At 37.5% G+C, this 12,788-nt stretch overlaps 1 protein-coding gene across 1 annotated transcript; it reads left to right on the forward strand.

Moving 5' to 3' along the window:
• The first annotated feature begins 32 nt into the window (after window positions 1-32).
• On the forward strand, window positions 33-12,564 carry FNDC7 (fibronectin type III domain containing 7). Its single transcript, XM_074599550.1, has 12 exons — window positions 33-95; window positions 543-561; window positions 1,650-1,907; window positions 3,784-4,038; window positions 4,763-5,023; window positions 5,540-5,797; window positions 7,230-7,484; window positions 8,623-8,880; window positions 9,697-9,951; window positions 10,848-11,102; window positions 11,618-11,878; window positions 12,473-12,564. Exons 1-12 carry the CDS (start codon window positions 33-35, stop codon window positions 12,562-12,564), a joined length of 2,490 nt encoding a protein of 829 aa, XP_074455651.1.
• Window positions 12,565-12,788: the final 224 nt, after the last annotated feature.

Below are 12,788 nucleotides of genomic sequence, written 5' to 3' on the forward strand. Positions count from 1 at the left end.
CCCCGCAAAGGCTGGAACAAAGCTCTGACAAGATGTGCGGTGCAAAGAGTAAATCATTAATATTTATCGGACTGCTTTTCAGCTGCCTAGAAATGGTGAGTGCACCTAACTCATTTGCTTTAAAACTATTTTCATGAATGATATTGTACTCTTTGTAGTAAAAAAAGTAGACTAAAAGCTAGGGTAGAGACTACCTGACACCCACTTCTACATTCGTGTTTTGTTACTATTACACTTTTACAGTGCTTACAAGTGACTGAAAAATAAAATAGTATATTAGGACTTTTGAAGTCTGTCAACAGCTGAAAACTGGATCAATAGGCACATTCAGAGAGGAAGATGTAGTAATACAATCTGCATACATGTACCAAAGCTCATTGGTTGCATAACTTTAAGTGTTATGCAAATATATCATATCAGTAAAGTGTATTTAAAAAATGTAGTATTTTAAGTTGTTGTTGTTACTATTGTTATTTTTTTTTAGTTTTCAAAATAAAATATTTAATTTTGTATTTCTAATTTTTTTGCATCTTCCTTTTCAGATCTTTTCATCTAACACAGGTAAATCTTCAAAATGATATTTTGGTTTTGCCTGCTTATTTTTGAATGGGTCTGAAGAGAACACACACATGTGATTTCTGATAAACATTCTGTAAGTTCTAGCACCTTTATAAACAAAAATGGTTTTCAATCTTGATTGAGCTTTAAAAAAATCTATGCTGATATCTTTATCAATTTTAAACCTCATTTTTAGGAGTCCTAATTCTGTCGGACACTCTCAAAAGATTCTGACAGACCACTTATGCCTTGACACCAGCGTGAACCAGGGAGAACGCTCAGCTGGACAAATTGTGCTGTTTGTTACCTACATAACTGTGCTACAAATAGGATCCAAACTGTCCCATATTTGCACACAATTAATTGCTGTATCTTTTAATAAAATAAAAAAAAACAAACAAAAACCACACACACACCCCAACCCCCCCCCCAAAAACACACCAGAAGAAGCATGATGTCCTAAGCACAAATATTTCCAATGTTTTACAACATTTCATACTTTCTTCAATCTCATATTTTCTCCTTACAGCTCCTATTGCCTTTAACTGTAATACTGACTAGTTTAAAATATTGAGGAATGCAAGATTACAAGAAATGCCCTCAGAATTCATTCTCTGGTGATAGTACATGTTCCTGCATATACTGCACTGTCAACGGTCTTAAATGCTTAATTGTTGCAGACGTGTTGTTGCAGTATCTGAACACTTACTGTAGCATATTCTTTTCATGATTTGCAAAACAAGCATTTGATCCTATTCCTGTGTGGAATACTGTTGATGCTGGGTTTGTGTTCACATACGGATAATACCCATTATTTTTTAAAATAATTAGACTACAGCATATGGGGGTTTTAAGAAAAATAGCCATCATCACAACATTATATTATAAGAGCAAGCAGCAGTTATTACAGTAATTAATGGATTACAAAAGCAAACAAGGGAAATAGCACTCCAAATTCAGTGGAATGCCTGTCATCTGAAAATTAGGTCATGTAGATTCTTGATAAGGCACTGAACAATCTTCTTGTCAAGACTTGACTAAATTCAGGAACGACTGAAATGTGGTTTTTTGATAATGATTTTTTTTTTTAGGTTTCTCTGTGTCTGTATACGATGTGACATCATGGAGCATTTATCTCAGATGGCCCAAGATTTCAGGAGCCTCTTCTTACAGAGTCACAGCTACCGCTGTGAATACTGTAGGCCATTCATTACTGTCTCATTTTAGTGATGTTACACTGAAAGGAACTCTAACTTCATTAATTCCCAATACTATTTATGCTATACAAGCAGAAGCTATTGACAAGAATGGACTTATTCTTGCAGAAACACAGATTATGCAGTCAACAGGTTAGTAAGAGAAACTTTGTGAAGTATAGTTTCCATTGACTGGAAAATTATAGGGGATTGGGATTATAGTAGGACTGGGATTTTATCCTTGTTTTTTTGTTGTACTGGTAGGGAATAGCTGCCATTCCTGTTGGAGCCTTTTGCTGGTTCTCCTACCGAGTTCAATATTAAGAATGATTAGCTCCTTTTCCTCTCTGCTTCCTTTTAATATATATGTTTCCCTGACCTGCCATGAACAGCTTGCTCAGACTGCAGCTTTTCAAGTCACCTCCCCTTTCATGACAAATGCAGATGTGAAGCTATTCACATTTTTCAGTACTGATACTGCTAAACGGTATTTTTGTTTCATTCACAAAAGGACTTGCAGCATATAAGTCATTGAGGGTCATTGAAGAAGAATCTACATAAACAGAAGTGCTTTTTTATTTCATCACTGAAATGTAATTGAAAAAATATTCTGTTCAAATTCTGCTTAAAGATAATTTGACTGATAATTTTTGGAAATGCTCATTGTTTTTCCAGTATAATTTGTTTCTTGCAAAAATAATTATTACAATAAAAATTGAAAATATAAATGCAGTAGTGTTTATCTTGATAAGTATGAAAAAACTTCTATTCCTATCTTAGTTGCAGGAGGACAGATATTAATGATTAATGCTCAGTAATTTATTTCTGATATAAATCATGTGCTATATATTCTCTGCTTGACTGTTAGTCAAGCAATTCTGTTAGACTTGCATAAGGATTTCCTGCACAGAAACTTTTATGAATTGTTACTAAAGACAATATTTTAAAAGAAAAAAAAAATCATAGTGCAATAGCTTGCCCAAAGATGGCAAAAAACACACCTGCAAATGTTCCATAGGCATGGTCATATAGAATATATGTTGCCATTTTTACAAATGGGGCAAAAGATGATGTCTCACTACAGCTGAATGAGAAAATGCTTGGGACTAAGGGAGCAAACATAATGCTCAGGAGTTGTATAACTCTGTATAATACTTGCTAGGATCTCTGAAATCCCAAATTAGCTACCTTGCTATAAATAAGTTTGCCTCAAGGCTCATAGTTTCGTCCCAAATACTTTTTCATTCCTTTTCTAAATTTTAAGTGCGATACACCTTCATTTTGTCTTTTTTTCTCTTCTACTGAGTCTTTTGCAGCCTTGCAATATATGGACTTGCTTTACATATGCTGATCCTAGTCTGAAAATCTTGATCACTGAACATAAATTTATTGTGGTTAAGAAATACACCCTCTGTAGTTACTTTTGTGAGTGTAGTACACAAGAGCAGTACACAAGAGCTCTTTCTGAATGGCCTGCAGCATAGCATAATAGAAAAGCATTTAATTGCAGTATTTGATGTGTCATGTTATTGTATACCTGTCTGCTCTGAGCAGGGCGTCGGATAAGATGACTTCCCATCGTCCCTTCCAAACTAAATTATTGTACGTTGCTCTGATATAGAAAAGCCTAAGATTCAGCATCCTATGTCAGGCTGCTTTGTATAAACACCCTCTTCTTCTTTGTCTATTTTGCTTTGCACATCGCTTTCTATAAACATCCAGTGTAGTTCATTGGCTCTAGAGCAAGACAAAAAAGAGACCTCTCAGCACAACCTGTGTTAAAGAATGGTCATTTTCAGTAGTGATTTCAAGGGTACTAGAATATTTTTATTGAAAGATAAAAGTTGGTCTGCAATATCTGAAGATTCTGTGTTGTTGATGTTCATTTAAACTTCATTTAACTTAAACATTCATAGAAAGCGTGGGCCATTTGTCCTACGCTTTGTCTTCGTGAAATGTTCAGAGCACTTAGTGTTTCACAGGGCTGAGTTCCCCAACTTCAGTATGTTTATCGTTGTTTCCACTTTAGCTCCAGACATACCTGTTATTGAGCAAGCTTATTCAAAACTTAGCAGCAGTATCACAGTGGAATGGAGAGCAGTACCTGGGGCTACTAGTTATCTGCTGACTGCACAAGATGGAGATTCCTTCACTGAAACTGTAGTTACAAATTCTCCAGGCACAGTGACGGGACTGAAACCTGCCACCTTGTACAGAATCACTATCAGATCTATAAATTCGGGAGGAAAAAGCCGGCCTTCACCTTTCAGAAAAGCAAAAACAGGTGTACTTTTAAAGTCTTATTCTTATTTCAAATTCTGTAATGTTGTTATAGTATAAAGCATTCACGCAGCATCCTTTTTATTTGTTTATTTATTTGAACAGAAAACAAACAGTATAGCCCAGGCATGCACGCACCAGTACTGAATTATTATATTCTCGTATTTTAAATTGTATTGATCACGTTCTCCTTTCAGTTTTTGAGGACTAGAATTCAGCCATCTGACTTAATGACCAGGACAAGAGTATGAATTAATGGTTTACTTTATAACAGTACTGTAAGTTAAATGTTTAATAGGAAGTTTTACTAGCATTTATATGAATATATGTATTCTATTTTAACAGAATCAAATTTTATTTTAACAAAAGACATAACTTGAGGGAGTGGAAGAAATGAAGCAGCAACTAAAACTATAAAATAAGACAAGGTAAAACTTAGAGGATGGGAAATGCAGTATCTTCTTAGTGATTTTCAGTCTTGTACACACTCAATATTTCATATTTTGTGTATGAATTACATTCATTTTACGAAACCTGTAATATCATAATGGATGCTGCAATCAGTTTCTGTATTTATGCTGTCAGTCTTGCATGAATTTATTTTTGGTTTTGTTGTTGCTTAATTTGTCTTTCAGAGTTTGGTGATTGTGTGTATTCATTTCAAATTTGGCCTTTTCAAACAGTATTACTGAAAAACCAAGAGGTCACTTGGTGTTCTTTTTCAACAGTCCTGGCTGCTCCGATTCTGTCTGTTAGTTCTCTGAGTTGTGACTCCATTGCTGTGAGCTGGAAGGCTGTGTATATGGCAGCTGGATTCTCTGTGTCCCTCATGAGATCAGATGGTTTGGGCAGAATGCTGAAGGAGAACACCACCAATACCTCCTTGATATTTACAAATCTAGATCCAGGAACTCTCTATACTATCAAGGCATATGCCTGGAACGTCAATGGGATCCCTGGAGATGATTTCACATATAACCAAAGAACAAGTAAGAAATTTTCTTTTTTGTAACCAAGTAAGCATTAAAAAAAAGAGAAAAAAAGATATACTGGGAAGTATTTCTGTGTATATGTGATTGTATTATGTTTTTTAAAGATATATTGGGTAGATTTTCAGATCCTATAATATTTACCCCATCTCAAAGTTCATGAAAGCTCAGGTGACATGGCTATGTTTAATGACTGTTACTGAGGCAAAGATACTATTAACTACCACTAAAGTTGTACCTAGGAGAAGCCTCGGTAAGGATTACACAAGCTTAGACTGATTTGAGGATTTTTCTAACTGTGAGACCCAAATATTCAAATAAGGCAAGGAGTTTCAACAGAAAGCTTTGCGATGGTGTACAACCAGAACTATTTCTTTAAAAAATCATCACTTTAATATGAATGAGGGTAAGCTCTGCACCACAAAAATTGTATTTAGTTTGCAAGTTATGAAAAAGATCATGTCTGTAGGCCATATGCTAAGTTGTATTTATGTGTTCCAAACTGATATACCATAGGTCCTAAGACACCAGCGGATGTTCAAGTAGCTTTTAATAGTGGTGCTTTAAGAGCTATTGTTTCTTGGATGCCAACAGAAGGAGCTCTAACTTACAGTGTGACAGCCTCCAGCGGACTCTTGAAACTGAAGTGTAACACATCTTCTGCCTCCTGCATGGTGCCATCGCTCCAGTGCAGCTCTGAATATTATGTTTCTGTCACAGCATACAATGATGCTGGATCCAGTAAACCTACTGATGCAGTAAGCTTAAAAACTAGTATGTGTCATTGATCCTTATATAGCTTATGGCATTTTAACACACATTTCTTCAATTTCAAATGTAAATTAATTACAGTTTGAGTGGTTCTCAAATAGTTCTTTCTGCTTCTAAAATTCATGCCTGAACTGTACTATATACCCTCCTGTTTCAGGGATAATAGCCTGAACTTTCTTCGTATTTCTGTCAGAAAAACTTGCAATGATGTATATATATTGTTGGCTGAACCAGTAAGCCTGCATTTTCCTCTTACCAGAAGTACCTGTTCTAAAGTCATTTTTTCGAGTGTGAAACTAATGTAAGGAATAACAGATCTGTCCTACTGTGGCAGGTCTCTCACAAATAGATTAGGAGAAATCAGTGAGGAAGTAGCATTAAGTACTGGCCCTAGGCTGAGAACTGTTTGAGGCTAAATCTAGTAGTTAGTTGAAAGGAGATCAATAAAACCACATTCAGCTAAAGTAGCACCACTGGACTAACTTAAGATATCGTCACAGACCATGCCTTGTCAGGACAACAGGCTGCTCATTTCAGCTACTTAGCACCACTGCCATGTCAGAGGTTATTGCTTCCTGACCTGTGAGATTAACTGTCCATGTAAGCAAAACCTAAACCATTTTTGTTATTATGTGCTACCTTAAAGACACAACATTATTGACTTAATTATTTGATATAACATGCCTTATTTTGACTTCTCATTGATACGAGTTGGAGATCATCCATGTGGGCAACTCAGAGGTGGATCTAATGGGGTGAGAGAGCCTTAAGCAAGAGGCAACTTTTAATCTGTGGGCTGTAATCTTCTCAGCCAACATTGCTTCAGCTAGATCATGTATACTCATTCTAAAAGCAGCAAGCTAAACTTTTTGAACTAGAAAAAAAGTAAATGTTATTTAAGTAAAAGCCATGGAGTTCACAGTTTAATGTGACATTTTGGGATGCCACCAAAAAGGAAACCTGAGCAAAGGACAGCTCTATTCAGACACAGCCAGTGAGTTTCATACCAATATATAAAGCATTTTCACATAAAGGCTTTTGAATGACAACTGCTATTCAAGCTAGTATTCCGATTGTCATCCAAAACTACTATTTGTGAGTACAGACTGTGCCAGTTCCTTTTGAAATACTGCCTGGTACCACTGGTTTTGTTCACAGGGGCTCCTTAAGCAAGTCTCTTTTCTGTAAAACGTGAAGGTAGCATCTATCTTGTTCTGTAAAAATCATACTCACTTTTCATCTAAATGTAAGTAGCATCCTCTGTAAAGACAGTTAAGTTGCTGTTTTCTTGAGCAAGACAGAACAACTGTTCAAGCTGAGTAGAATAATTTTATATATTCCTGATTTTCCTTTAGTCTCCAAAAGTATAACTTCAATGAAAATATTCTGATTACAATTATTTTCTTATTTCTTTTTTTTAAAATTTTTTTTTCAGTTCCTTGTGCACCAGAAAATGTATCAATTGAAGAGGATGAACCTGGCCACTTGTTGGTATCATGGTCTAGCGTCAATTTTGGTCATTATTATGTGGTTTTTGTGAAGAGTGATGATGGTCTGGAGGTGCACTGCAACACATCACATACTCAATGCCATTTCCAGTCGGACTGTGGCTTCACTTATTTCATTAGTGTCTTTGCATATAACAAGGCTGGGCAGAGTCCTTTAGGTGATGTATTCAATTACACTACTGGTAAGTAGCAATGTATTCTTGCAAATTCATTTTGGATCCTCTAACTGTGGTTGGACATTTTTATTGGAAGATAGTGGCTTAAACTTCTATTTTTTATTCAATTTTTGGGCAAAACACACAAATGTTGGCAGAGAAAAAGAACCATTTCACATTGCAGTCGAATTTAACTTGCATAGTCAAGTGCAGCAAAATGCTTACAAACTTGAAAATAGTTTAATGATTCACAAACATCAAGTAAGGACATATGAATATACTCCACCTGGAGTACTGTGTTCAGCTCCAGAGCCCCCAACATAAGAAGGACATGGACCTGTTGGAGCGAGTCCATAGGAGGGTCACAAAGATGATCAGAGGTATGGAGCACCTCTCCTATGAGGACAGGCTGAGAGAGTTGGGGTTGTTCAGTCTGGAGAAGAGAAGGCTCCAGGGAGACCCTATAGCTGCCTTCCAGTACTTAAAGGGGGTCTACAGAAAAGGTAGAGGGGGACTCTATCAGGGAGTGTGGTGATAGGACGCTATGGGGTAATGGATTTAAACTGAAAGAGGGGAGATTTAGATTAGGTACTAGGAAGAAATTCTTTCCTGTGAGGGTGGTGAGACACTGGAACAGGTTGCCGAGAGTTGTGGATGCCCCGTCCCTGGAGATGTTCAAGACCAGGCTGGATGAGGCTTTGAGAAACCTGGTTTAGTGGGAGGTGTCCCTGCCCGTGGCAGGGAGTTGGAACTAGATGATCTCTAAGGTCCCTCCCAACCCAAACCATTCTATGAGTCTTACAACACACAGTCCTGACATAACATTTGAATTCTATTCCTGTATTTTTTTCTGTTGCCTTGGGAAGGGTATACCAAAGTCTTAAATTTCCTCATTGAGAGTTTTCATATTTGGAAAATGAAAAAAAATTAGTTCAATGGGAAATTGTGAAGAACATTGTTAGAGTTATTTCACTTCTAGATGCTTTGGCATTTTAAGTCAAGGTTGTACGTAATTCCTACGTTTTACCTGTACATTAGAATACCCTCTGCTGATTTGGAAGGAGGGGTTCTGAACGAAGGGGTAGATAAACGAAACAAGACTTTTGGCTTTCGTGCCAGTTTTCCGTTCACGTTCAAGTTCCCCTCCCGCCTGGTCTGTTCCCAGCACCTTGCTGCCCCGGCGACATCAGGGCGGCGGCGGTGTCGAGCGACACCCTGCGTGTCACCTGGGCGCCTGTCCGCGGTGCTGAAATGTACGCGACCCGGGCGCGGGGCGGCAGCGGCGAGGTGCTCTGCAAACACACCGCCGCCGCCTGCACCTTGTCGGCTCTCCAGTGCGACACCCGCTACGACATCACGATCTATTCTTTCAGCGAGGCCAGGGGCAGCAACACGTCCTGTGCGTCTAAGAGCGTGGCAACAGGTATGATGACCATTCTTACTCTCCTTTAGCAGAAGAAAGCGCTGGTGTTGTTTAGCATAAAAAAAGGAGGCTGTGGGGAGACCTTATCACTCTCTACGACTACCTGAAAGGAGGTTGTAGAGAGGTGGGGGTTGGTCTCTTCTCCCAAGTAACAGGTGATAGGACAAGAGGAAATGGCGTCAAGTTGCACCAGGGGAGGCCTACATTGGATATTAGGAAAAAATTCTTCACTGAAAGGGTTATTGGGCATTGGAACAGGCTGCCTGGGGAAGTGTTTGAGGCACCATCCCTGGAGGTATTTAAAAGACAGATAGAGATAGTGCTTAGATATATGGTTTAGTGATGGTTTTTGTCAGTTATGTTGATAGTTGGACTAGATGATCTGAAAGGTCCCTTCCAACCTAGGCAATTGTATGATTCTATGAAATAATTAGTTAGACACTGCTGTGATTAATGGATGAAAAGCATTACTGGAGTGCTAAGTTACTGTAAATGACAAAAAATAAAAAATAAAAAATGGAAGTCCTTTAAAAATGTACTGTAAGCATGAACCTAAAAACAGATTTGGATTGAATGCTTCTGGTAGCTCCAAGTTTTTGAAAATCAGATTTACAATTTGTCTCTGGTTTTGCATGCAAAATCCTTATGTTGTCAGTTCTTTCACAAGTTCTAAATTCTCACCAGGAGTAAACATTTAAGGATCATATACTTTTCCAAAGTAGTTTGTCAGTTCTAACTGGAATTTAATTTTCATGTGTAACTTACATATTATACATAAACAATGTGTTTAAATACTGTTAATATGCAATATTTCAGCTCCCTGCAGTCCTGAAATTAAAAATATCTCAAAGGAGACTCTTTCTGTAATCAGTGTGCACTGGCAATCTAACAACAAAGAAGCTACGTATATTGTCACTGCTAGAGGAGAGGCTGGACTTTGGCATTGCACAAGCTCTGGAAATTCCTGTACCTTAATTAATCTTCCCTGTGGATCTGCTTTCTCTGTTAGTGCTATAGCAAGATCACCAGCAGGACAGAGTTTACCAAGCTACAGTGTCCCTTTAGAGACAGGTATGTGGGAATTATATGTAGTGGAAAATATTTCGCAGCTTAATATTAAAATAGTTCTATGTCTCTTTATACGTTTTTGGCTTTTTTTTTAATTACAATGTGTGTGTATTATACTATCTATTGCTGCTTAAACGTGTATGTATCTCTGTGTGTGTGAGAAGGAAAGATCACTTGGCACTTGCCTCATACTGAGAAGCCTTAGATAATTCGTTGCTAAGAAGCAACCAGTTATCATCTGGCACAGCTAACTAAAATATAATAACATAATCCACTAATGTATTTGACTTTTAATATTACTGGGAGAGGCAATGTGGTGATGTCCATGTCAACAACTAGTGTGAAGAAGAGATGAAAGCACATCCTAACCACCATTCCTGCTGTTAATTTGCTATCAGTCTTGTCCCGTGCCACTGACCCAGAGAATTCCCAGGCACAGTTCAGAGATTAATATACATGAGAATCTATTTTTAACAGGCAGTTTGGTTGCAGTCAGTTTACATTGTACAGGAAGAGACTTTAAACAGAGACAGAGCTGGACTGAGCTATATGACTTGAGGGGTAGAGGTGGACCCTGCTTAATTAAACTACAGATCTATCCTGATTCTGATGACAAATTTTAGTAATTTTTAGTATGTTGGTGAACAATCATCATATAATAATTCCAGGGTTACAACTCACTGTTCTAGAAAAATTGATTTTATATTGACATTTTGTTTATTAGAAGCTTGCCAGAATAGTGAAGTATTTTTCAGCAAGCTAATGTTTGTCTGAAAAGTATACATGTCTTCATTCCTTTACTGTTGATCATGTACTATTCTAGCTGCAACCCCCCAGAATACCTTCCATTTTCCAAGTACAAAATAGAATTGACTTCTCTATTTTTTGTTCTTTTTAAGCTCCTTGTTGCCCTAATGAGCTGATACTAACTCAAGTGACACAGTCTGTAACAAATATCAGCTGGTCTGTTGGGATGGGTGCACAGACGTATGTAACAGCACTGGAGTCTCCAAAAGGACAGGCAAAGTGTCACACTCTTCAAAACTACTGTCTCCTGGGATGCATCACATGTGACACCAACTACACAGTATCTCTGAAAGCAATCAGTGAAACGGGTTTGACATCCAGTTGCACGTATCAAGGATATTCTTCCAGTATGTAAATTGTAAATGCAATTGGGAAGAAAAAGACTCAATATACAACTTAAGTTGTATAGTGTTCCTCTCATACAAGTAGTGCAGCTGAAATTCAATACATAGTTAGTACACTGTGGTTCCCTCTCTTAAATAAATGCACTTTGGATTATTTTCATATATCATTTAAACACCATTCTTATAATGGCCATCAGGTAGCCATATAAAGAAGTTCACAAAAGGATTCTGGGCGTTCTAGGATAGCCTTGTTGCCTCCATAGTCAGGAGAGAGCAACTATCTTCCAACGTGTAATACAACGGCGGAATTCCAGCTCCATAATATAAGTCTGATAAAACATTTTCTTCCCTGGTTCAGTTCAAGAATTACTTTGGCTTTCTGTGAAATAATAATTTCTCATTGAAATGCTGGTATCTAGTGTGATAGTAATCCTATCATCTGGTTTAAAATGCACTCTAGGAATTTATAATATTGTGGGTTCACAAAATTTGCTTATTAATGTTTCTTCTTTTATTAGGTGCTTGCTGCCCTTCTGGGGTGAAGCTCTATAGACTCGGCAATAATGGTATCAGGGTGTATTGGCGAGCTTCTGATGAAAAGATAAACTACAATACCGATTTACGTGGCTCAAAAGGCAATTTCACCTGTACCCCTAGCTCAGGTCTCAGTCACTGCGATATCACTGAGATACCTTGTGGGGATGTCTACACAGTGGTAGTATCTCCAGTTACTGATAAGGGGCCGAAGCTTACATTTTGTCCTAAAAAAATATATTCAGGTAAAACTTAAATTTCTTTGAATGATGTATTTTTGTCCATGCACGCTAGATGGTTAAACGTAATCTGAAGTTATGCGAGTAACAGTGGCATGGAATAGAACTCTTCTATTCTAGTGTTGACTCCAGAGTAAATGTTGTGGGTGCTATCTTGCAATATCTGAGATGGGAACTTCACAGGAGCATTTTGGGACGGGGCATACTTATCTACACAGGTGCCTCTTAACTGGATCACCCATGACCTGGTGAATACAAAGAGGTTAATTTTCAGTTGGGAAGTTAGTAGTGTTTAGAATACAGAAGCAAATGAATGAGGATTTTTAATAGTTCTGTTTTCCAATTTGTTTTATAGAATTATTTTTCTTCTATGAACCGCTCCTAAGCACAGTTTTTACGTAAAAATTGTTTAAGGGGAAGTAATTTCCTTGGGATTCCTTTCCTAGGGCATAAATTTAATCCATTATTATAGCAGTTCTCTACTGCTATCTGTTGGGATTGCACAGTTGTATAGCATGGACTACGTTCTACAGACTACTACTGTTTTCCAGCTTACAACCTGACACCTAACATTTATACTACTGTTTCTTGTCATTTCAGTAACCTGTTCTGGAAGCTCTCTTGGAATGGGTAAGAGCACACAGTACATTCATTCCAAATCCATGTTTGTAAAACATGTTAGCATCATGTGACTCCAAATAAGATGCAAATAACATTTGCAAATAATATTTGATAGTCAAGGCCTGCGTTAATGTTATACAGGTTTGTCTCACTCCCCCATCTTATAATGTATAATTAAAAAAAAATAATCCTAACTATATTGTGGCCTGTATACCATCATGCTCTCTACACTGTCACAACATTTACTGTTTATCTGATAGCGCGTAATAAAAGGCAGGCTTATCTTTTATAGCCT

Source organism: Larus michahellis, chromosome 8, assembly GCF_964199755.1.
Source record: "Larus michahellis chromosome 8, bLarMic1.1, whole genome shotgun sequence".
Taxonomy (NCBI): Eukaryota; Metazoa; Chordata; class Aves; order Charadriiformes; family Laridae; genus Larus; species Larus michahellis.

Coding starts and splice junctions, on each gene's coding strand:
- FNDC7 (XM_074599550.1), top strand. CDS start 33: ATGTGCGGTGCAAAGAGTAAATCATTAATATTTATCGGACTGCTTTTC. Junction 5,024..5,539: donor CACATATAACCAAAGAACAA/GTAAGAAATTTT, acceptor GATATACCATAG/GTCCTAAGACACCAGCGGAT. Junction 11,879..12,472: donor TCCTAAAAAAATATATTCAG/GTAAAACTTAAA, acceptor TTGTCATTTCAG/TAACCTGTTCTGGAAGCTCT.